The sequence below is a fragment of the Tachyglossus aculeatus genome, chromosome 17 (genome assembly GCF_015852505.1).
Source record: "Tachyglossus aculeatus isolate mTacAcu1 chromosome 17, mTacAcu1.pri, whole genome shotgun sequence".
Lineage (NCBI taxonomy): Eukaryota > Metazoa > Chordata > Mammalia > Monotremata > Tachyglossidae > Tachyglossus > Tachyglossus aculeatus.
The window spans coordinates 42,449,175-42,472,501 of NC_052082.1; the positions used below are offsets into that span (position 1 = coordinate 42,449,175).

The 23,327-nt window shown below is 48.5% G+C and overlaps 1 protein-coding gene across 13 annotated transcripts in view; it reads left to right on the forward strand.

Annotated features, from left to right (window-relative positions):
• SYNRG (synergin gamma) overlaps positions 1 to 18,001 on the forward strand; it is a 78,408-nt gene extending 60,407 nt beyond the window's left edge. For 3 of the 13 annotated variants that reach the window (XM_038759602.1, XM_038759607.1, XM_038759612.1), the window contains 8 exons: positions 790 to 1,368; positions 5,486 to 5,652; positions 6,973 to 7,026; positions 8,558 to 8,654; positions 11,078 to 11,226; positions 11,787 to 11,897; positions 12,222 to 12,257; positions 15,310 to 18,001. In XM_038759602.1, coding sequence (XP_038615530.1) covers positions 790 to 1,368; positions 5,486 to 5,652; positions 6,973 to 7,026; positions 8,558 to 8,654; positions 11,078 to 11,226; positions 11,787 to 11,897; positions 12,222 to 12,257; positions 15,310 to 15,441 — 1,325 coding nt within the window. In that variant the 3' untranslated portion in view covers positions 15,442 to 18,001. Of the gene's footprint in view, positions 1 to 789; positions 1,369 to 5,485; positions 5,653 to 6,972; positions 7,027 to 8,557; positions 8,655 to 11,077; positions 11,227 to 11,786; positions 11,898 to 12,221; positions 12,258 to 15,306 lie in introns of all 13 variants that reach the window. The other 10 variants (XM_038759603.1, XM_038759611.1, XM_038759609.1 and 7 more) reach the window with 7 other exon arrangements.
• Positions 18,002 to 23,327: the final 5,326 nt, after the last annotated feature.

The following is a 23,327-nucleotide window of genomic DNA, read 5'->3' on the forward strand; positions in this document are numbered from 1 at the left end:
TTACTCTTTCCTGTCCAGTCAGAGCACTTGAAGTTACCTTTTGGTCCATAAAGTGACACGGGGTAAGTAACTGCTTGATTGAAGGCAAGTTTATACCGTATCAGAAATACCCACTGGTTGCCGATAATGACTAATTTGCTGACTGCCTCTAGAACTTCCCATTGAAGGACATCCATGTGGAAGGAATCTCATCTATCTAGATCATTCATTCATTCATTGTCGTATTTATTGAGCGCTTACTGTGTGCAGAGCACTGTACTAAGCACTTGGTAAGTACAAATCGGCAACATATAGAGACGGTCCCTACCCGAGGGAGACAGACAACAGAACAAGTAGAACAGGTGCTTATGTGATCCGGGTTTGAGATTGTCAGGCAGAGAACAAAAAGTTGTTCCCCAAATACATGGATTAGAAGGATCGTAATCAATGTGAAGTACCTAAAAAATAGGGCACGGAATTATCTTCGGCTTTAACCCTGGCTAGGTGGACTAGCTGTAAGCAGTGTTTTCTTGTTACCCAGAGAAAGTGATTTCAATTAGCAGATTTTTCCACCTTAATTGGACGTTATCCTAGATCTTCTAGCACAGCACCCCCTTAACACTTCACCTAAACCCCAAATACTATAACGGGGCCTGAGATCGAGGTGGCCGTGCGCTTTTAGAGGTGACCCTCTGAACAACCGGCGCTTTTTAGAGGTGACCCCCTGAGCGATCGGCTTTCGGCGCCGTCGAGGATGTCCGGCTTTAAACCCCGAGATCTTTTAACTGTGGGATTTTACTTCCTTTTCAGATCTAGAGGACTTAAAATGTGCTTCCTTTGGCATCTACGGCGGTGGCCCGACCGTGAGCTCCTTCCCGAGCTCCTGTTGGTCGGACAGGGATGACCCAGTGGAGGTCAGGAAGCTCTCTCCCTTGTTCTCCTCAGCAGGAGGGGAGGCCTCGCTGGCTGCCTCAGCCCTTCAGAAGGAGGAGGGTTCGTTCGGCGGGGCCGAGAGCGTCGCCACGACCACGGTATCCAAAGGGGCGACCTTTCTGAGCGACGACCATCGTCCGGAGGCGGTCAGCTTCAAGGACGGCTTCCCCCAGTCTGCCGGACAGAGGGACGCCAACGGCGGAGAACTCCTCGATTTCTCCGTGCCCCCGTCGGAAGACCCCCCGGACGGCCCGGCCGCCGCGGGTCTCCGGCCGGCCCCTCGTGACGGGTCCCAGGAATCCCTGACCGAATGCCCCGATGACTTTGGGGAGTTCCAGAGTGAAAAGCCTAAAATCAGCAAATTTGACTTCCTCTTGGCCCATTCACAGAACAAAATGAAATCTAGTGAAGAAATGATCAGGAGTGAGCTGGCTACTTTTGATCTCTCCGTTCAAGGTGAGCAGACTCCGGACTTTACCGGCTTGCTTCTCCTTAGCAGACATTCCATATGCTTTCTGATCAATTATTATTACTAGCAACAAAAATATTAATTGTGGCGTTTGTTCATCTCCTCGTGCCTAGCCCTGTACTAAATCAATCAATCGTATTTATTGAGCGCTTACTGTGTGCAGAGCACTGTACTAAGCGCTTGGGAAGTACAAGTTGGCAACATATAGAGACAGTCCCTACCCAACAGTGGGCTCACGTCTAAAAGGTGGGGGTAGATAGAAGATAATTGGGTTCAACACAGTCCCTGTCCTGCATTTTACAAAAGGAGGTAACTGAGGCGCAGAGAAGTGAAGTGACATACCCAAGGTCACACAGGCAAGGCGTGGAGCTGGGATTAAAACCCAGGCCCTCTGACCCGGGCTTTGTCCGCTAGGCCTCTGCTTTTGAGTCCTTGTTCTAAAAGCAGACAGATTCTTCATCTCATTGAGATAAATCTGTGAGGGTTGGATGCGAACCAGAGCTCACTAAGGGGAGGCGGTTTGCGGCAGCTGTTAAGATACCCCTGTGCTGTGAAACTTAAAACCCTGTCCCCTTCCTCATTCATTCATTCATTTGATTGTATTTATTGAGCGCTTACTGTGTGCTGAGCACTGTAGTAACTGCTTGGGAAGTACAAGTTGGCAACATATAATTGAGATATCACAGACACAGTTACTTCCCAGGACCACGCAAGGAACTCTCAGCGTGAGAGCTAACTGGACCTGGAAAAACCGGCTCCAGGGAGGAGGGGAAGAGACCAGGGAGTGTGGCTTGGGAGTCAGAGGATATGGGTTCTAATCCCGGCTCTGCCGCAAGACTCTTGTGTGACCTTGGACGAGTCACTCCTCTGTGACTCAGTTCCTCCATCTGCAAAACTGGGATTCAAACCTGTTCTCCCCAAGCCCCAGGTGGGACTTGATTAGAGCGTATCTACCCCAGCGCTGAATACGGTGCCTGGCACACAGTAAGTGCTCAACAAATACCACAATTTTGGGAGCAGTGTGGTTTAACGGACAGAACACGAGCCAGGGTTAGGGCCGGGGTCCTAATCCGGGCTCTGTCACTCGTTTGCCGCGGGTGACCTCGAGCAAGTCACAGAGCTGTCACGTACAGTTGAGTGATGGACGCAGTGCACTGTATAGCACTTAGAACAGTGCTTTGCACATAGTAAGTGCTTAATTAATGCCGTCATTGTTATTATCACAAAGCACTCGGGCAATACAGTATAAAGGCATACCCTGCTCCGTGCCACAAGAAACTTCCACTGGAAAAGAGGAGTCAAATTTAAAAATCTTCCAATAGAATAATCAAAGTAAATAAGTGAATAAACACTGGGAGTCGGAAGGGATCCGATTCTGACTCTCCCACTTGTCTGCTGTGTGACCGTGGGCCAATCATTTCACTTATCCGGGCCTCAGCGACCTCATCTGTAAAATGGGGATTAAGATGGTGACCCCCATGTGTGACCAGGGACGTGTCCAAACTGATTATCCTGTATCTCCCCCAGTGCTTAGAACAGTGCCTGGCACGTCGTAAGCGCTTAACAAATCCCCGAGAGTTAGAGGTTGCTGATTAGAAGTTGTAATTAGGGGTGCTGGCAATTAATTGGGGAAGATTTTTGTTGTTGCTCGAGTTGGAATTCAAGAAATCTTGAATCTGGGGAGGCCGTGGGCCCCTAGATTTGGGGAAGGAGGGCGTTGCACCAGCAGTGAGAGAAGCACTGCGGTCTAGCGCATGGAGCACGGGCTTGCGAGTCAGAAGGACTTGGGTCCTAGTCATGGCTTCTCCACTTGTCTGCTGTGTGACCTTGGGTAAGTCTCTTCACCTCTCTGGGCCTCAGTCACCTCATCTGTGACACGGGTTGCGGAAGAAGGGTTTACCCACTACTACTCTGCTAGTTTTTTACCAAGAAAACTCTATGGACAAACATACCAGAACTACTACCGATGAAGATGGGCCTTTCCGGAGAAGATATGTCCGTGGAGTCGCCGTATGTTGGAAGTGACTCGACGGCATTTGACACCGACCGAATGGGTTAAGACTGAGCCCTATGTGGAAAAGGGATTGTGTCCCATCGTCTCCCAGTGCTTAGTGCAGTGTCTGGCACATAGTAAACACTTAACAAATACCACAAAAAAATGGCTGGGTGGTGGGATAGTGGGAGCGAGAGGTGGGAGGTGGAAAAGTTGGGTGAGAGATCCTCAGGAGGTGGGAGGAATGAAGACACTTAACAAATACCACAAAAAAATGGGGGATAGTGTGAGCAAGAGGTGGGAGGTGGAAAAGTTGGGTGAGAGATCCTTAGGAGGTGGGAGGAATGAAGAGTGAGTTGGGGAGTGACGGGTAAAAAGAGGAGACGGAAAGTGGGCTGAGTTGGCAGAGACTCAAAGCCAGTTTGGAGATTTTGCGCTACTCGGCCTCTGCATAATAATAATAATAATATTGATACTTGTTATTCATTCAATCGTATTTATTGAGCGCTTACTGTGTGCAGAGCACTGTACTAAGCGCCTGTTAGGCCCTTACCCTGTGCCAAGCACTGTTCTAAGCACTGAAGTAGATGCAAGACAGGTCGGACACAGTCCCTGTCCCACATGGAGCTCATCCGCTTAATCCCCATTTTTACGGATTCATTCGTTCAGTCGTATTTATTGAGCGCTTACTGTGTGCGGAGCGCTTGGGAAGTACAAGTTGGCAGCATGTTGAGACGGTCCCCACCCAGCAGCGGGCTCACAGTCTAGAAGATGAGGAGACTGAGGCCCAGAGAAGTGAAGTGACTTGCCCAAGGTCACTCAGCAGCCGTGTGGCCGAGCTGGAATTAGAATTAATTCATTCATTCAATCATATTTATTATTATTAATAATACTAATAATGGCATTTGTTAAGTGCTTACTATGTGCCAAGCACTGTTCTAAGCACTGGGGAGGATACAAGGTGATCAGGTTGTGCCGCGTGGGGCTCACAGTCTTAATCCCCATTTTACAGATGAGGGAACTGAGGCCCAGAGAAGTGAAGTGACTTGCCCAAAGTCACACAGCTGATAGTTGGCGGAGCTGGGATTTGAACCCATTACCTCTGACTCCAAAGCCCGGGCTCTTTCCACTGAGCCACGCTGCTTCTCATTTATTGATGAGATGTTGATCTCTAGATGTTGCCAACTTGGACTTCCCAAGCGCTTAGTACAGTGCTCTGCACACAGTCAGCGCTCAATAAATACAATTGAATGAATAGTACAGTGCTCTGCACACAGTCAGCGCTCAATAAATACAATTGAATGAATGAATGAATCCCCCCGCCTTACCTCCTTCCCCTCCCCACAGCCCCTGTATATATGTTTGTACTGATTTATTACTCTTACTTATTCTACTTGTACATATTTGCTATTCTATTGATTTTATTTTGTTAATATGTTCGGTTTTGTCATCTGTCTCCCCCTTCGAGACTGTGAGCCCGCTGTCGGGTAGGGACCATCTCTATATGTTGCCAACTTGTACTTCCCAAGCGCTTAGTACAGTGCTCTGCACACAGTAAGCACTCAATAAATACGATTGAATGAATGAATGAGTGCTTACTGTGTGTAGAGCACTGTACTAAGCGCTTGGGAGAATACAACATACCCGGATCCTTCCGCCTCCCAGGCCTGTGGTCGATAGCCACTAAGCCACGCTGCTTCTCTGCCTGACTTGGAAGCAGCAGACAGAAAGGAAACAGCCTGCGCTTTATCATCATCATCAATCGTATTTATTGAGCGCTTACTATGTGCAGAGCACTGTACTAAGCGCTTGGGAAGTACAAATTGGCAACATATAGAGACAGTCCCTACCCAACAGTGGGCTCACCGTCTAAAAGGGGGAGACAGAGAACAAAACCAAACATACTAATAAAATAAATAGAATAGATATGTACAAGTAAAATAAATAAAGAGTAATAAATCTGTACAAACATATATACAGGTGCTGTGGGGAAGGGAAGGAGGTAAGATGGGGGGGATGGAGAGGGGGATGAGGGGGAGAGGAAGGAAGGGGCTCAGCCTGGGAAGGCCTCCTGGAGGAGGTGAGCTCTCAGCAGGGCTTTAAACCCGTAGGGTCTCATAAGAGAAGCCTGAGTCTCGGCGACAAAGAAATAAGCCGCTCCACCCCGTCCCCGGCTCCGGAGCAACCTTTCAGAGACCGCTCCAACACCGTGAGCGAGAAGCCCGCCGCGCTCCCTGTCATCCGGGACAAGTACAAGGATCTCACTGGGGAAGTGGAGGTGAGCTGAATAATACTAATAATAATAATGATGATGATGATGGCGTTTATTAAGCGCTTACTATGTGCAAAGCACTGTTCGAAGCGCTGGGGAGGTTACAGGGTGATCAGGTTGTCCCACGGGGGGGGCTCACAGTCAGTCCCCATTTTCCAGATGAGGTAACTGAGGCACAGAGGAGTGAAGTGACTTACCCAGAGTCACGCAGCTGACAATGGGCGGAGCCGGGGATTGACTCCAAAGCCCGGGCTCTTTTCCACTGGGCTGCGCTGAAGGACAGAGCAGTGATGGTTCCGCGCGGGGAGTCCGCCCGCCCCCCAGCCTCACTACCGACGTCTGAGGTCCAGAATGGGGGGAATATTTTCCTGCCCTTGTGTCCCTACCTGAGGAAAGCCTGGGTTTTCCAAGCCACGGGTCCCCTGGGTCCTCACTAAATAGTCCCAATGTCATTCATTCATGCCGAGCACTGGACTAAGTGCTTGAAAAGTCCAAAACAGCAATAGAGACAGTCCTTGCCCACAGTGGGCTCACAGGCAAGGCGAGGGGAGACAGACATCGATACAAGTAAATGGGTATCAGTCTACATAAATAGAATTATAGATATAATAATAATAATAATAATAATGGCATTTATTAAGCGCTTACTATGTGCAAAGCACTGTTCTAAGCGCTGGTATATAATTCTTATAATGTAAGTACTGTGGGGCGGAGAGAGGGAAAGAGCAAAGAGAACTCGGGGTGATGTGGAAGAGAGCAGGAGCCGAGGAAAAGTGGGGCTTAGGCTGGGAAGGCTTCTTGGAGGAGGTGCGGCTTCAGTAGGGCCTTGAAGTGGGGGAGAGTGATTGTCTGGCGGGTTTGAGGAGGGAGGGCGGTTCAGGCCCGAGGTAGGACGTGGGCCAGGGGTTGGCGGTGAGACAGGCGAGATGGAGGCACAACGAGAGGCTTAGCACCGGAGGAGCGGAGGGTGCGGGCTGGGCTGTAGAAGGAGAGAAGGGAGGTGAGGTAAGAAGGGGCGAGGTGATGGACAGCCCTAAACCCAATAGTGAGGAGTTGTTGTTTGATAGGGAGGTAGAGATTTGGAAAACTTGTGCTCTGAGGCATTTGCTAGTGAAACCCTCCTTCAAACTAGACCCACCAAGGGCCCCCAAATCGCCTTTCGAGAGCAAAAATTAAACCCAAGTGGATCCAGAAATAGGTGGTCTCATTTGGAACGGTCCCGAAGGAAGACAAGTGGAAGATGCCTCGGCTGTGCCCTTTGGATGGAGATGGAGGAACAACGGGCTGTCGGGACTGCTGATAAAAATGGCCTTTTTATTTTCACAGGAAAGTGAGAGATATGCCTATGAATGGAAGCGGTGTTTGGGGAGTGCGTTAGAGGTGAGTGGATTTCTTCGGCGTGCATATGTGTGTGTGAGAGAGAGATCTGAACTAGCATTCCCTACTCGTCCCATGAATCTTTTAAGAACCTAATGTCGGGGTGCAATTATATCTTACTCTCATTCATTGTCGTATTTTTTGAGCGTTAATAATAACGATGATGGTATTTGTTAAGGGCTTACTATGTGCCAAGCACTTTCATCAGTAGTATTCATTGAGCGTTTACTGTGTGTAGAACACTGTATTACGCACATGGGAGAGTATAGTATAACAGATCATCGCTACATCTCATCGTTATAAACTCAAGAACAACAGAGAGAGCGCTGGAGGATCGTAGGTAGCTAGACGCTGAATTTGCTTATCATATATGATGTTACCAAGACTTCTCAGCCCTAAATCCCCACAGAAAGATCCCCCAGAGTTACATCGTCACTGGGTCCTACTGCTCCCCGCCCCCAGTTAATCCATTCTTCTACCTCGTAACAGAAGCATTCAAGATGATGATGATGGTATTTAAGTGCTTACTACGTGCCAAGCACTTTTCTAAGCCCTGGGATAGATACAGAGTAATCAGGTTGTCTCACGTGGGGCTCTAATCCCCTTACAGATGAGGTAACTGAGACGCAGAGAAGTTAATTGACATATCCCCCCCATCTTACCTCCTTCCCTTCCCCACAGCACCTGTATATATGTATATATGTTTGTACATATTTATTACTCTATTTATTTTACTTGCACATATCTATTCTATTTTATTTTGTTAGTATGGTTGGTTTTGTTCTCTGTCTCCCCCTTTTAGACTGTGAGCCCACTGTTGGGTAGGGACTGTCTCTATATGTTGCCAACTTGGACTTCCCAAGCGCTTAGTACAGTGCTCTGCACACAGTAAGCGCTCAATAAATGCGATCGATGGTGATGCCCAAAGTCACACAGCTGATAAGTGGCAGAGCTGGGATTAGAACCCACGACCTGTGATTCCCAAGCCCGGGCTCTTTCCACTTTTTGTGTCCTCCAGTTATCCTCCAGTTCAACCAGGGGTTTCCCCAGACTCCTGTGTCCTTGCTCTGATTATCTTTCATTCTCAAAGCATCTAGACTGTAATTTCATTGTGGGCAGAGAATGTGTCTGTTGCTGCATTGTACTCTCCGTAGCGCTTAGAGTAGTGCTCCGCACGCAGTAAGCACCCAATACATACGACTGAATGAGTGAATGAACGCAAGTGGCTCTGGCAGAGCCGGCGGTTGAGATGTCCCGTGAACTTGCATAGTTTCTACTCCTGATCTCGGTCCGTTGCGCGTTTCCAAGCAGTCTCCGCCTTAAGTGATCCACGTTGTCCATTTCCTATTAACTGCGGCCTACTCAGATCCATTGCTGCTCGACAGAGACCCAGATTTCAAAATATATTAGGGCAGACACGTGACACCGCGGCTCAGGCCAGCCTTCCGAATGGCAGCGCTTGACGTTTCCATTTGACTTGCGCTGGGGTTTTTCTTGTATGTAACGCGTGTCGTTGTTGTGTCATTTCTTCCAGGTTATTAAGAAGGCAAATGACACCTTAAATGGAATCAGTAGTTCATCTGTTTGCACTGAAGTAATTCAGTCAGCCCAAGGCATGGAATATTTATTAGGTATGTCTTTATTCAAGGGAGCGTGACCTCTGGAAAAAGCACAGGTCTGCCAGTGTTCCGCCATGGAGCCTGGGTCAAGTCATTTAATCTCTCTGGGCCTCAGTTTCCTCTGCTCTAAAATGGGGATCATTTCTGCCTCTACCTCCTAGGGACACCAGGAGGCTATAGTAAGATCACTGATGTTGAAAGTGAAACCTAAGTGCTTTAGAAATTCAGAGAATTATTGCTCATGATAATCAGACTTGGTTTGTGAATTGTGTATCTTCAGTGTGCTTGGCTCTCTCAGTTGTTAGCACTGTTTTGGTCCTAAGATAATAATAATAATAATAATGATGGCATTTGTTAAGCGCTTACTATGTGCAAAGCACTGTCCTAAGCACTGGGGGGATACAAGGTGATCAGGTTGTCCCACGTGGGGCTCACAGTCTTCATCCTCATTTTACAGATGAGGGAACTGAGGCTCAGAGAAGTTAAATGACTTGCCCAAGGTCACACAGCAGATATGTGGCGGAGTCAGGATTCGAACCCATGACCTCTGACTCCAAAGCCCGGGCTCTTTCCACTGAGCCGTGCTGCTTCTATCACAAACCAAAGATCACAAACCAAAAATGACAAACACAGTTGGATTAGCAGCAGTCCCTCCTGCAAATGGGGAAACCAAGGCACAGCACTGGGTTAAAGTTCAGTGGCTATTTAAAGGTAGGGGGAAACCACCATCATCAATCGTATTTATTGAGCGCTTACTATGTGCAGAGCACTGTACTAAGCGCTGTACCAGCATATCTTAATTTCTGGAGCCTGCCAGGGTCTACTTTTTTTTTTTCACTTGTTATCAATCTGTGGTATTTTTTGAGCGCTTTACTGAGCGCTTGGGAGAGTACAATACAGTAAAGTTAGTAGACGCGATCCCTGCCCTAAAGAGCGTATAATCCAGTGGGGGAGGCAGACTCTGAAATTACAGCTAAGGGAAGCTGCAGGATGTAAATGCTAGGGGTGGGGTGAGTGTCAAACTGCTTAAGGGGTCCGGACCCAAGGGTGATGCGGGAGACGGGGAATAAGGTGAGGAGACATTCTTCCCTTGACTCTCTCAACACTGCAGACGGCACCACCGTCGCATAAGCCCGAAACCTTAGCACCCGTCCTCGACTGATCTCTCTTTCAACCCACACGTCCACTCTGACACCAAGTCCCACCGCATGAACCTTCACAGCATCGCTAAAATCTGTCCTTTCGTCTCCATCCAAAGTGCTACTACGCTTCTCCTGTCCCGCCTTGACGATTACATCCACCTCTTTGCTGACCTCCCTGTCTCTCCCCACTCCAATTCACACTTCACTCTGCTGGTCTGGGTCGTTTTTTACAGAAACGTTCAGTCCATGTTTCCCCACTCTGTACTGGTTGCCCATCTACCTCTGCATCAAACTCCTTACCGTTGATTTTAGAGCTCTCAATCACCTTGCCCCCTCCTACCTCACCTTGCTCATTTCCAATTACAGCCCAGCCCACACACGTCACTGCTCTAACACTAACTTACTCAGTGCCTTTCGATTTCACCTATCTCGCCACCGACACTCCGTTTGCACCCTGCTGCTGGGCTGGTACTCCCTTCTCCTCCTTATCCGGCAGACCATCACCCTCCCCTCCTTCAGAGCCTTATTAAAAAAGTACATCTCCTTCACAAGGTCTTCCCTGACTAAGCCCTCATTTCTGCTACACCTCCTGCATTGCCTTAGCACTTGGATTTATGCCCTTCATTCCCCGCACCCTCATCCCCACAAAACTTAGTACAGATCTAAAATTCATTTTAATATCTACCTCCCTTACTGATGGCAAGCTCCTCGTGGGCAGGGAACAAGTCTACCAGCTCTGTTGCGTTGTACTCTCCCACGTGTTTAGTACAGTGCTCTATATGCAGTAGGTGCTAAGTAAGTACGACTGATAGGTTAGGGAAGGTTTTCTGGGGGAGATTGGATCACAGTCGGGCTTTGAAGATGGGGAGACTGGTCTGTGCGTCATAGAGGGGGAAGGAGCTCCAGACAGGAGGGAGAACTTGAAAAGAGGCCGACGGCAAGACGAAATGGAAGTTCAGCGAGCACATTGGCGTTAGAGGAGCGAAGTTTGCGGGAGCTGAGTTAGGTAGGAAGGTCTTCGGCTAGTGGGAATCTCAGAGGCCTCAAATGGCCAACCCTGAGAAAAGCCAGGAGTGTTTTGGGAGGGAGGAAGTGTCGCCCGTTTGATGGGCCTTCGCCCCCCCCATGCCCCGCGTTAGTAGGTAACAAGCCAGCGGGAACACTGTCCTCCGTCTATCCTTTTGCTTCGGGCCAGCTTAGCCCCGAGCTGGGGGGTCCGGCCCTCTTCCTCGCCCACCCCTTCCTCCGCGTCCTCCTGACTGTCTGCCGTGTCTCCTTCCCCGCCGCCCCCAGGTGTGGTCGAGGTGTATCGGGTGACGAAGCGGGTGGAACTGGGGATAAAGGCTACGGCCGTGTGCAGCCAGAGCCTCCAGCAGCTGCTGAAGGACATCGATAAAATATGGAACAACCTGATTGGATTCATGTCCCTGGCCACCCTCACGGTAAGGCAATTAAGATGATGAAACTTGCTTTTCCAGAGACCTCCTCATTAAAGAGAGGAGATGATGGGTTTTTTTTCCCCTAGTCACGCTGAACTCGGCTTCCTTTTCCAACTGGGCTGATGCGCCGTCCTGTCTCGGACTGTCATTCACTCAGTTGTGTTTATTGAGCGCTTACTGCAGGCAGAGCACTGTACTAAGCGCTTGAGGGGAAGTACAGTGTAACATCCCTGAGGAAGGGGAGTCGGAAGGGAGCGTGTAACGGGAAGAAGTCCCGGCTGATCCAGGTGCCAGAGAAGTCCCAGGGCAGAAGCCGTGTGGCCTAGTGGAAAGAGTATGGGCTGGGGAGACAGGAGACCTGGGTTCTAAACCCCGCTCTGCCCCACGCGTGACAGTGGGCAAGTCATTTCTCTGGGCCACCTGGGAGCCCCCAGTTTAAGTCAGTCAATGAGGAGCAGTGGAAAGAGCTCCTCTTCGTCGCCGTCCGTTTTGGAGACGTGGAAGCGGTCGAAGGGAGGGGGAACGGCCGCCCTCTCTAACTGCTTGTTTCCTTGGCCCATCAGCCGGACGAAAATTCCCTGGACTTCTCTTCCTGTATGCTCCGTCCCGGAATTAAAAACGCTCAGGAGCTCGCCTGTGGGGTGTGTCTGCTGAACGTTGACTCGAGAAGCAGGGTGAGTCGTGTGAGACCGGCCCGGCCTCGCTAACCACCTTCCGCTCTCCCCGCCAGAGGCTGTGGTGTCCGGGGCTTTCCCTGGCAGGGGCTGGGCCCCAACTCCCTGAGATTAAAGCCGGCGGTTCCGTGAAGAGCTGGAAAGATCCCGAAGCGTATTTGAGTATTTAACGAGCCGGCCGGCTGCAGTGGGAATACCGGAGTCCGGAGAGGGGAGGTCTCGGAGGCAGGGGGTGGGTGGGCGTGAAGAAGGAAGTTGGACTTGTTAAGAGGAAGTACGTACATCGGTAGCTTTGTTGACCCTCTGGTTTCAACGTTGTTGCAGAAAGAAGAGAAACCTGCCGAAGAGCATCCTAACAAAGTACGAACCGATAAACCGTTGTCTTAGCTTCATCTTCTTAATTCCGAGGGTGGAGGGCCGGTGGGATAATCCCCGCCCCCGTCGTCATTCTGAATCGCCCCTGTCACGAGTCCTTCGTGCAGTCCGTTTGCTTGCTGTGACGGTGGGGGTTTAGTCCTCACGCGAGCTTTGGGGCGTCCTTGTCTCCCCATCCGTCTGCTCTCCCGCTGGGTGCCATTGTGGTGTTGTGGCCGGCTTTGTGAGCTCGGAAGGAGTTTCCAGAATGTTGTCTGCCAGGGGATGGTTCACACCAAGCGGGCCGTGGGGTCAGTCAGCCAGTCGATGACATCTGTGAGCCCACTGTTAGACTGTTAGTTAGACTGTGAGCCCACTGCTGGTTAGGGACTGTCTCTATATGTTGCCAATTTGTACTTCCCAAGCGCTTAGTACAGTGCTGTGCACATAGTAAGCGCTCAATAAATACGATCGATGATGATCTGCTGAGCACTTACTGTGTACAGAGCACTAAATTAAGTGCTTAGGAGAGTACAATACAGTAGTGGTAACGTTAGTTGGTAGGAACTGTCCCTGCCTTCATGGGTTTTGCAGTCTAGTGACTCCAGTCACCTACCATGGAGGGGGGAAGAAATGAGAGAGAAAGAGATTTTTAATTTTTTTTAATTCTCCACAAAGGGAGCAGCATTGCCTGCTGTGTAACCTTGGGTAACTCACTTAACTTCTCTCATTTCCCTCATCTGCAAAATAGGGATTCAGTACCTAATAATAATAATAATAATGGTATTTGTTAAGCGCTTACTAAGTGTCGGTCACTGTACCAAGCACTGGGGTAGATACGAGCAAATGAGGTTGGACACAGTCTGTACTAAGCGCCGGGGTAGATACGAGCAAAGCAGGTTGGACACAGTCTGTCCCATGCGGGGGACACAGCTTCAATCCCTATTTTCCAGATGAGGGAACTGAGGCACGGAGGAGTGCAGTGACCTGCCCGAGGTCACAGAGCGGACAAGTGGGATTAGAACTCACGACCTTCGACTCCCAGGCGGTGCTCGATCCGCAATACCATGCCGCTTCTGTGTTCCCTCCTGCTCAGTCTACAGGTCCCACGTGGGATCTGATTATCATTCATTCAGCTGTACCGATTGAGCGCTCACTGTGTGCAGAGCACTGTACTAAGCACTTGGAAAGTACAATTCAGCAATAGAGAGGCATTCCCTGCCCACACCGGGCTTGAATATCTATCCCTGCACAGTAAGCGCTTATCCAGTACCACAGTTACTACTGTTAAGATATTATCATTATCATTGAAGTCCTCTGCGTGACTCCCGGCTGTCTAGAGGGGGAATCCGAGGTCTTGGCGTTCCTCCTTCCCGTGAATCCGCGGCTGCGGACCTGCTCATCGGGTCTTTCTGTTTTAATGAAGTGGCTCGGCTTCAGTCCCTCCTCTGCACGCCCCACATCTCCTCCCGATTTCCGGCCCTAGATTCCGGCGGCCGTCATGACGACCACGTCCAAGCTTCCCGTCACTTCGTAGTCCGGCTCACCCGTGCTTCCCTTTTCCGTGACCCAAGCACCACACCAGGCGTCAGCCTTAGACAGGGATAGGAGGGAACCAAACCCGGCGGGAGGGGTTGCTTGTCTCATAACCACAAAAAATGGCCTCGGGCAGGTCTCTTCCCCGCTGCACCACTCTCAGGGCAGAATTCCCAAGCGCTTAGTACAGTGCTCTGCACACAGTAAGCGCTCAATAAATACGTCTGAATGAATGAAGTAGCAGGGCACGTCTGCGGCGTCGATAATTCTGGGCTACTTTATTCCCGGCTCAGGTGACTGTTGCCCCTCCGGCTTCTCTGCAGCTTTGCCATCTCTCGCCCAAACTCATTAGCCTGGCCTAGTGGCAAGAGCCCGGGCTTGGGAATCCGAGGACGTGGGTTCTAATCCCGGTTCAGCCGCTTGTCTGCTGTGTGACCTTGGGCAAGTCGCTTCAGTTCTCTGGGCCGTAGTTCCCTCATCCGTTAAAAGGGGATTAAGACTGTGAACCCCATGTGGGACAGGGACTGTGTCCAGCCTGATTTCTAGACTGTGAGCCCACTGTTGGATAGGGACTGTCTCTATACGTTACCAACTTGTACTTCCCAAGCGCTTAGTACAGTGCTCTGCACACAGTAAGCGCTCAATAAATACAACTGAACGAATGAATTACCTTGTATCTATCCCAGTGCTTAGAACAGTGCTTGGCACATAGTAAGAACTTAAATGCCATCATTATTATTAATATTAATCAGTAGTATTGAACGGGCACAGAGCATTCATTCAGTTGTATTTATTGAGCGCTTACTGTGTGCAGAGCACTGTACTAAGTGTTTGAGAAAGTACAATATAACAATGAGTGAGCCCACTGTTGGGTAGGGACTGTCTCTATATGTTGCCAATTTGTACTTCCCAAGCGCTTAGTACAGTGCTCTGCACATAGTAAGCGCTCAATAAATACGATTGATGATGATGATGATTCCCTGCCCACATCAAGTTTACCGTCTAGAGGACTGCACTAAGCGTTTAAGAGAACGTAGTAAGATCAGTCGGCCCGATCCCGACTCTTAAGGAGCGTACGGTGTAGCTTCTTGATTTAGCAGTGAATTCATTCATTCATTCATTCAATCGTATTTATTGAGCGCTTACTGTGTGCAGAGCACTGTACTAAGCGCTTGGGAAGTACAGATCGGCAACACATAGAGACGGTGAATACCTGCAGTTGTAGTTGTGAGCAAAGAACCGTCACCCAGCGTCTTAAACCCTTCGTCAGTCCCGTGTACCGATCTTGCCACAGACTGAAATTGGTAAAAGCGGCCGGGCTCGGAGACTCGAGGCTTTAGCGTGTCTTGTTTTGTCGCGGGGGGCCAACGTGGTTCCGTCCCCGGCAGAGGACTGTCTCTATGTGATGCCAATTTGTACTTCCCAAGCGCTTAGTACAGTGCTCTGCACATAGTAAGCGCTCAATAAATACGATTGATTGATTGATTGATTGACTCTCCCTCCCTCCCTGTGTTTCCAGCAGGCGTTCAACTCGGAGACGGACAATTTTAAGCTAGCCTACGGCGGGCACCAGTACCACGCCAGCTGTGCCAACTTCTGGATCAACTGTGTGGAACCCAAGCCTCCCGGCCTCATTCTCCCCGACCTGCTGTGAGCGGATGTGGGCTCTGGGAGGGATTCGGTGGAGCACTGGAAAGGGAGCACTGGCGGCGGCACCGTGGACTCGAGAGCCGAAGAGGGACCTCCCCCCTCCGGAAAAGGCCCTGCCTAAAGTGCGGTGTGGGAGCAGTCGGCGGCTACGTATCCAGTTCCCTTAACGCTTTGCTCTACGGACTACGGTTTTCTCTCCGAAGAGGAATTGGCCGCAGCGGTATTAAATCTGTCAAAGTAAATTATTGTCATAGAATAGAATTGTGGTAGAATAGAACTTCCGCGAGCCTGTACTTCTTTATAGAAAAACTGTCCTGCGTGAGCTCATCCGCGTATCGACGTCCTTAGTTAAGTAAAGGGCTGAATAAGAAAGGGAATTAAAAAAGCCGGCGCGGGGGGTGGGGGTCGACTCGACTCCGGGAGGACCGTGAGTAGGGGCTTACAGACTTCACAATTTGGCTAGTTAGAATGACCACCCGGTGGCTTTAGAGGATTGCCCCTCGGGGGGAGATTTGCCCGGAAAGAGGGCCGCCCCGCCATGCCACATGCGACCAGTCTGGGTAGAGAGGGAACCAGTTTGTTGGCAGTGGTGGGGACTGCCACCGGCTTAAATGTGGAAATCCTGAAACGCCCTCACACTGGAGGGCGGTGAGGCCCCCCGACAACATGGAGAGTAGTGTGCGTGTGTGTGTGTGTGTGTGTGTGTTGACGGCAGGAGGAGCGTGTCGTGGGGGCTGTCCGGCAATGATGACTCCAAAAGGACCCGCAACTGTGAAGAGTCCTCCGTTGAACCGAAAGCAGTGAATCAGAAAACCAAATCAAGTTGGGAAACGTTACCAGTTCTGGGATGGTGTTTTTTGGTTGTTGTTTTTTTTCCAACCTCCCAATTTGAGAGATTGCGGAGGGATTTCAAATCCCACTTAAGTGCCGTGTGTGCTCGGTTAGATGATTTAAGCTTCTCGGGCCTTCACTCCATTTTGCTGTCGACAAACTGAAGCGGTGATGCTTATGTAACTGCGGAGTTTACGGCATTAATTGAGTTAATGCTTTCTCCTGGCAGATCTGAAGGGAACTGTACTTTCCTCTGACAAGTCGAGCTTTTTATGGAATGGGCTAGGTCTTTTTTGGGGCATTTGTGTGCGTGTGTGTGTGTGTACGCACGCTGACTTGCTGGCAGTGAATTGGAATTGGCAGGATTGGTTAATAAGATTACCGTTTCTGGCTTGCAAACAGAACTCTAATGAGCCCACGGTTTACCAGTTTTCCCAAGTAAGGTAACCGGCATTCTGCCTATCCTGAGTCCCGTTTGAATGTTATTTAGGCCCCAGAATTTGAAAAAGTGTCTCACTAGCCATGGAGGTTACAGGTGGACGCTTCTCACTGCACCTGTACCATCGCTGTATGGCCCAGTAGTCGTTCAGAGCTAATACTGTTCTTTTCACTCTGCTTCCTTATTAGGCAAATCAGTCTCCTCACCCCTGGATAGAAGTTAGAATACCTGGAAAAGACATTTCTAGGTCTCTAAACTTGCCCTTCCCAAAGAATGAACTAAGTTTGTTCACCTCTTGGGAAGCGCAGATGCAGAAATATCAGTGGATATCAGTAAGTACTTATTGCTTGGACCCACAGCATTGAAAGCTCTAATTTTCTCCCTGGAAATGTTTTTCTGCAAGTAGCCACTGATAAATAAAAAGTATCATCTTGCCTGCCTGTCAACTTAGGTGTCACCTACGTTCCGATGACTCAGTTTTGCTTTTATCCTCCCTGTAGTTATGTGATTAAGGGAGAAACAATCGCCTTGAAAACTATAACCAAGGTTACCATCTTTAGTGTGCACTGACAACCGCAGCTCGTTGTTTGGCTGCAGAATAACTAAACCCTTTTGGAGGTAAATCGCTTTTTTGACTTCAGTACTATATTTAGAATCGCTTTGAATTGTTTTCTTTCTGTCACTGAGCTATGTCCCCAAACTGGGATCTGCTTTTTAGCATTCCGGTGAAGTTGCATGTTTCAATTTTAGATGTCTTGGTGGTAGATAGAGGTTTGTTTCATCACCGGAGTGTGTTTTGAGAAGACTCTTTAGTTTTCGAAAACTTAAATTTACTGCTGAACTGCAGGAATCGCTGGTGTCGTTCTAAAGCCTTTTACACAATGAACTTTCCATGAATTCAGCTATTCTACTCTCGGAAACTAGCTGAGTTATTTATGGTTTAAGAAGGAACTTTACATTCTGCTTTATTCCATTCCAGTGGCTCTTAATGAAAGATGCTATTGTATTTACGTACTTTCCTAACTTTCCTAAGGCATTACTAAGTCTGAGATCTTACAACTGAGAATTGGAATCACAGAAACATTAATATATGAGAATATTCTTTTAGGTAGTTGTCTTGCATCTAAATAGAATAAATAAAATGAGTGTCCTAAGCTAACTGCTGCATTGTGAACTTATGGTAGTGAAAAGTGGTTTTATAGCATATGAGTGTCTGTGGTGAACTTAGTCTGAATTGTAAATAGCATAGCTTTTTATTACTTTACATTTTACTAAATGTTTGTCCTAACTCGTTGACAGGTGTAATGCTCTATAAAACTTTGTATTTTAAAAAAAAAGAAGTGGCCTAGGGGAAAGAGCACAGGCCTAAGAGCCAGAGGATGTGAGCTCTAATTCTGGCTCCGCCGCTTACCTGCTGTGTGATCTTGGGCAAATCACTTCCCTTCCCTGGGCCTCAGTTCTAGCTGCACAGTGGGGAATTCAATTCTCGTTGCTATAAAAACAGTGACGACTTTCTCAATTTAATCTTTTCTAAAACGAATGCTTATTAAATTTCCCCGATAGAAAGCACTTTGATACAAAAAGAACTTCCACTTCCCAAACTACTTTTCACAGCCTTTCTCCTGTGGTGGGTAATTTACTGAAACATTTTACCTTTCTGTGAGATAGTAATAATAATAATGATGATGGTATTTATTAAGCGCTTACTATGTGCAAAGCACTGTTCTAAGCGCTGGGGAGGTGACAAGGTGATCAGGTTGTCCCCCGGGGGGCTCACAGTTTTAATCCCCATTTTGCAGATGAGGGAACTGAGGCTCAGAGAAGTGAAGTGACTTGCCCAAAGTCACACAGAAGACAGTTGGCAGAGCCGGGATTTGAACCCATGACCTCTGACTCCAAAGCCCAGGCTCTTTCCAGTGAGCCACGCTGCTTCTCTAGTAGATGTGGGAAGGGTTGGAGATTTAAAATATCAAATGAAAATTGTGTCTTAAAAAGTCTGATAAACTTGGATTGAGAACATGTTCACTGATTCTTTTTTTTTTCCCCCGCATTCGCTCTAAGGTAAATCTTTGCCTTTCTTTAACAAACCTGAGTGGTTTGGTGTTTCTTTTTCCAAAATATTCTTGATCAATCAATCAATCAATCAATCATATTTATTGAGCACTTTCTATGTGCAGAGCACTGTACTAAGCGCTTGGGAAGTACAAATTGGCAACATAAAACTCCAAGCCACCACTGGCCACGGGTTCAATGGTGTACTTTGCTTCAGCAAGGATAGTGGTCTTCCTCTATCAGTGGCAAACTCAGTTGAGCCCGAAGGCCTCCGGGGGAGATTCCAAAAAATGGAATGACTACTGGTGGGTGGTTCAGTGGCATGGTTTAAGCTACCACCTCTCTGCAGATGACTCTTTAGCCCTGATCCCCCGGGTCAATTTCACATCTCTTGCCTCCAGTTAACTCTTCTTCCATCCTTAGTCCCTACCAGTTTTCCCATCTCATCAGTAACACCACCCTCCTCACTGTCCCTCTAGTCCACATTGGTGTCATCCCTGATTCCTCATTGGGATTCACCATGTCCCTTTCCTTTCCACCACCCAAGTTCAAGCACGTGTCGTAGCACGGCTAGACTACTGTTATCAACCTCCTCCCCAGTCTCCCTAACTTCAGCCTCTCCCCTTGGAGTCAGTCATACTATTGAGCGCTTACCGCGTTGCGTGTTCTCAGCGTTTGGGAGAGTACAATATAACAGAGTCGGTGGACACATTCCCTGCCCACGACGAGCTTACGGTCTGAGGTCTGATTCACTCATTCAGTTGGATCTATCGAGCGCTTACTCTGTGCAGAGCTCTGTACTAAGCACTGGGGAGAGTACAGAATAAGAATGAACACCTTCCCTTCCCACAATGAGTTCCTGCCCGGATCATCTGCCTGAAAAACCGCTTAGCACACATCACTCCTCAGAACCTTCCGACGACTGCTCACCTCGCTAAAGCTGGGATCGTGAGTTCCTCCAGGGACAAGGTCTGTGTCGTATTTTAAACCTGTAGACCCTTTCCCAGCCCGCAGTAAGTGCTTGAATAAATACCATTACTACTACCGCTAGCTTCAAGGCTCTCGACGTTACACATCGCCTCTCTTCCACCTACTTCTCCTAGCTCGCCCTCTTCGCTCTGGGAACCCGCCTGTCTCATCTCACCTCCCTCGAACCCCTCAATCATACTGTTCCACCTGGACCTCCCTCCCCCTCCAAATCAATCAATCGTATTTATTGAGCGCTTACTGTGTGCAGAGCACTGTACTAAGCGCTTCAACCCCCCAAATTCCTCTTCTCCAACCAGAACCCAACACCATTTCTACGTGAGTACTTCACGTTGCATTTGATTGTTTCTGCTGTTTCCGCGGTTTGTATTTTCCCCCCCACTGAACTAAGTTCTCTGTGGGCAGATGACATATCTCGTTGTTTGTACTTTTCCAGGCATTTAGTACAGTAGGGCATTGCACTCAATAAATACCATTCCTGCTATTACCTGGTTTCTATTCCCAGAGCTATCAACCGCTACGTACCTCTTGTCTTGTTCTCACTCCCCTCTCCCAAATAAAGTGAATTTGGCTATGTCACAGGGGAACATTTTCAACGAGACCCTTTTACGGTTCTGTCAAAAGTGCAGTGGGGTAATCGCGAGTTTTTAACTGAGGTTGCCAGACTGATACACTTCTCGTTGTTATTACTGCTAGGAATGGTATTAACCTTGCTATTTATCAAGCGATGGGGTAGATCCAAGATAACTTGTTGGGACAGAGCCCCCCCTCCCACTTGGGGCTCCCAGTCGAAGTAGGATTGAGTCTCCCGTTTTACAAATGAGGAACCAGACGCAGAGAAGTGACTTGTCCTAGGTCACAGCGTAGGCGAGTGGCAGAGCTGGGATTAGAACTCAAGTTCTCTGACTGCCAAGCCTGTGCTCTTTCCACTAGGCCATACTGCTTCTCTGCATATGCTTCATTTTCAGTTGACAGTTCATCAAAGTCTCATCATTCAGTCGTATATACTGAGCGCTTACTGTGTGCACAGCACTGAACTAAGCGCTTGGGAAGTACAGGTTGGCAACATATAGAGATGGTCCCTACCCAACAGCGGGCTCACAGTCTAGAAGGAAGTCTTATCAGTGAGCTCAAGGTAACTGAAAACAGAAGCAACAACTTGGTTACTCTTAATTCCGCTCTAAAAAGTGGATCCTCTAGGAGAAAGCTCCTTAATAATGATGGCATTTGTTAAGTGCTTACTATGTGCCAAGCACTTTGCGTCTACCAACTCATACGCTCTTAAGGGGTTAGTATGATGTTCTGCACATACTAAGTGCTCAAATTCCATTGATTGTATCATATGTTGACGTAGGAATCATATTTTTAATGGTGCTTGCTATGTGCCAGGTACCGTTCTACGCCTGGGGAAGATAGAAAATAATCCGATTGGACACAGTCTTATGTCCCCCTTGGGGCTTACAGTCTTGATTTTCATTTGACAGATGAGGTAACTGAGCCCAGAGAAGTGAAAACGACTCGCCCAACCTCACCCAGTGGACAAGTGGCAGAGCCAGGATTAAAACCCAGGTCCTTCTAAGTCCCACACCCGGGCTCTACCCACTAGACCACGCTATTTCATGATTCAAATTCAGAAACGGGCTTCTGACAAAGTAACTGAAGACCGTTCATTGCTCCAAGTTGCCCCTCTCTGCAAAATCCAGGTCGTGCACGAAAAAAGAATTGTGTTTAGAAGGCATTTGCTTATTATTTTCCAGCAATACAATTCGACTAGTGTCAGTTGTGCTGGGGTGTGTTTTCATTATAGCGTTGGGGTTTTTTAATTTGGAAAGAACATAATTGGAGTGTAAGGCGCGTTCCTCACACAGTGCACTTCTGTGCCCTGCAAGTTGCCGTAAGTAGATGAGAGGTCAGAAGCAGTGACTTTTGCACGAGTTCGTGGCAGACTCTTCTGTTTGTTCCCTCTAACGCACGATTCTTCAAGAACAGCACAAGTGGGTTAGAGCAGAACTTGTCTTTTCGGCATCTTTTCCACCGATTAATTCAGACCACTTATCCTTCCACTAAGCTGAATTCCCGAGCTCTTTCCTAATTAGGAATAGGCACAGAGGGACTAAATATGGTTCTCCTTCAAATAGGTCTCCCGGACTCAAGGAGCAGAGGAAGAGCGGGAGACCGCGCCTCAGCGGGGCCGTCAACTAGCTCCCTTTCTAAGTTCCCAGGGAGTCAATAATGCATTACGTGGCTCTTTCGAAGTGGGAGTCAGAATCAGACCAGGCTGACGTGGTGACGTTCAGTAACAAGCAAGAAAACGGGCTGATTTGTCTAGAATCTTTATTGTGGCTTTTTTTTTTTTTCGTACAAGCAGAGGCAATCTTGGTTGAAAGAGATGCCTCTGATAGTGGACCGATGAACTTTAAGCACACCAGAACAACGGGCTGATGAGAACAGGCCTTTTCTTTTTTAACTGAGAGAGCTGCATCACACCACCGTTCCAGGAGTGCTTGGCAGTGATGTATTAATATCTGCCCATCTGCACGGGTGTGAATGGTTTTCATGACTCAGCTGGGGGTGTCTCTTATTTAAAGCAGTGTTCATCATCCGAAGGGCCCCCGTTCGACCACGGTTCTGGCTGCCTTCTTTCATCACCGACGGAAGTGAATCGCTCAACAGTAAAACTGGTACGGTTTTCATCAAGTGACAAGCTCTTAATTTTGTTTTAAAGTTAAAGACTACTACCGTCCTGCAGTACGTTGGTGATTCCCCAGAAAGACTTTGCAGGACGCTTGATTGGAATACTTAACAGCGAAGTAAGGATTGAATTATTTAAAAGGCAGGATGATTAAATAATGGGAAAGGGTGGGGGAGGATAAGAGTTTTCTCTTTGGAACCTGAAGCTGCTCCTAAACGTCTCCCTCAGTGGCATTCTAGTTAGCTTGGTTAGAGCCTGTGGCTAGAGGGTTATTAATAATAATAACAATAATTGCTATTATTATTATTACTATGGTATTTAAGTGCTTATTATGTGCCGGGCACCATACTAAGCGCCGGGGTGGGTACGAGCAAATTGGGTTGGACACAGTCCCTGTTCCCACGTGGCGCTCACAGTCTCAACCCCCGTTTTCCAGATGAGGTAACTGAGGCCCAGAGAAGTGAAGTGACTTGCCCAAGGCCACACAGCAGGCGAGTGGCAGAGCTGGGATTAGAACCCATGACCCGGTGACGCCCGGGTCCGGGCTCTAGCCACTTTTCCACGCTGCTTTTCTTAATCTGAGCCAAGTAAACTGTTTTCCTTTGAACTGAGGATGCCTTTCAGGGGCCCCTGCAAACCGCTGCAGGTTTGACGGAGGAAAGGACCGCCCGGGATATCTGCTGAGACTATTTGATTTCTTAAAAATGATCGAAAGCCGGAAGGGGTTGGGGGCTTTTTGGTTTGGTTTTGTTTTTTATGGTGTCCCCTCTACCCTCTCTCGCCCTCCTAGTTTCTGAACACAGTCTAACACCAAGCGTAAAAAATACTTTCGGGGAAACGGGTGACGGGCCGCCGCGGGAGAAGGCGGGCGGGCATCCCGGCTCCGCGG